At 41.5% G+C, this 1,565-nt stretch overlaps 1 protein-coding gene across 1 annotated transcript in view; it reads right to left on the reverse strand.

The window, feature by feature from the left end:
- Nucleotides 1-1,012, reverse strand: part of LOC107101268 (deoxyribonuclease-2-beta-like) — an 18,971-nt gene extending 17,959 nt beyond the window's left edge. The window contains exons 1-2 of the mRNA XM_015400120.1: nt 974-1,012; nt 83-179 (exon numbers count right to left, since the gene is read on the reverse strand). Coding sequence (XP_015255606.1) covers nt 83-179; nt 974-983 — 107 coding nt within the window. The 5' untranslated portion in view covers nt 984-1,012. The remainder of the gene's footprint in view (nt 1-82; nt 180-973) is intronic.
- Nucleotides 1,013-1,565: the final 553 nt, after the last annotated feature.

Genomic DNA, 1,565 nt, shown 5'->3' on the forward strand with positions numbered 1-1,565 from the left:
GTTTATAAAATCCAGTCAGCTCATCCACCATAAGTGGATTAAGATAAATGTTAGGAAGAAAGTGTTAATAAAGACTACTCACCAGTCAACGTCATGGCCATTATTATTCTTGCAGGTCACAGAGCCGTGGCAGCTGGAGCAGAATAAAGTAAACAGCAGCAAGAAGCTCCACATCTTACCTGAAACAGAGAGAAAACATCTGCAGGAAGGTTTTCTCTCTTTTTATCACATCTGGAAACTTTAAACAATCCACTTTTTTAGGGGAACCGTATAGAACCATTTATTGTAAATGTCTGATCTGTGTCCCCAGAACCTTTCTGTGGTTTTCAAAGGACCGGATCTCCAGGATGGTTCCAGTTTTTTTTTTTTTGTTTTTTTTTTTGGACTTTAGCTGTTTGATATCAGGTTTTAATTTGAGTTTCCTTCAGGTTAGGACCAACTAGACCAGGCATCCCCACAGCTGGTCCTAGAGGGCCGCTGTCCTGCAGGTTTTAGAGATTTCCCTGCTTTTGCACAGCTGATTCTGATGATTTTAGTTCAGCAGAAGCCTCTTAATCAACTATCAATGTAAATCAGCTGTGCTGTAGCAGAGAAACCTCTAAAACCTGCAGGACAGCGGCCCTCCAGGACCTAGACCATCCAAACATTAGAGCCGCCATGATGTCGTATTGTTCTGGGTAACAATCATGCTTCAGTAATGTTGATGGAAATGGTTTCTCCTCAAACGCTGACTTCCTCAGACTGTTCCTCTTTCTATCAGTCCTAAATGCATCAAATAACATGCAGCTCTATGTCCTGCATGTTCTAAGACGGACCTACAGGAACCTCAATAAGAAAAACTTCTCCTGAACATTTAAGAAGCCAAAAGAAGCAGAAATAACTGTGGAGCTCATTTATCTTTAACACTCTTCTCTAATAAATTGTGAATTTCTGCTGAATGTTAGAATATAGTAAAACCAGAGAAATCACCTACAGTTAGACATGTTTCTGGGCTCCTCCGGTGTCTGCTGTCTCTGTCTCTCTCTCTGAAACTAAGTCCTGTTGCTGTTTTTATTCCTCTTTGTGACCCTGACCCAGTTCAGATTACTGGGCTCCAAGCCATATACACAGAAAGACAAATAAACTTTTCTGTCAGTAACATCAAAACATCAGCTGTCCTGTTTGTCTGTGAGGACAGACCATGAAACATGTCAGGAGGATTATTTTGAGATGGTTGCAGGGTTTCATGTCTGTTGTTTTGATGTAAGAGCTTTTAGGAGACACCATGGAGACAGGAGATGTCGCTGAAATTTAACAATAAGGTTTATAGAGAGTGAAAACACCAGAACCTATGAGTTCTGCTCATCCATCAAGAAGCCTGTTGGGGTCATGAGAGGTGGTGGTGCCCATCTCCAGCTGTCTACGGGCGAGAGGCGGGGTCTACCCCAGACAGGTCTCCAGTCCATCGAAGGAGTACTGCTTAGAGTTCTGAAAATATATCTATTTCATAAAGATAACACGGATATTAACAAATCTAGTTAAAGTTCTTGTATGTTTTGCATATATTGGGTGTGCAGACATCAGCG

The sequence above is a fragment of the Cyprinodon variegatus genome, unplaced genomic scaffold, assembly GCF_000732505.1.
Source record: "Cyprinodon variegatus isolate N-32 unplaced genomic scaffold, C_variegatus-1.0 Scaffold1072, whole genome shotgun sequence".
In the NCBI taxonomy this organism is placed as follows: Eukaryota; Metazoa; Chordata; class Actinopteri; order Cyprinodontiformes; family Cyprinodontidae; genus Cyprinodon; species Cyprinodon variegatus.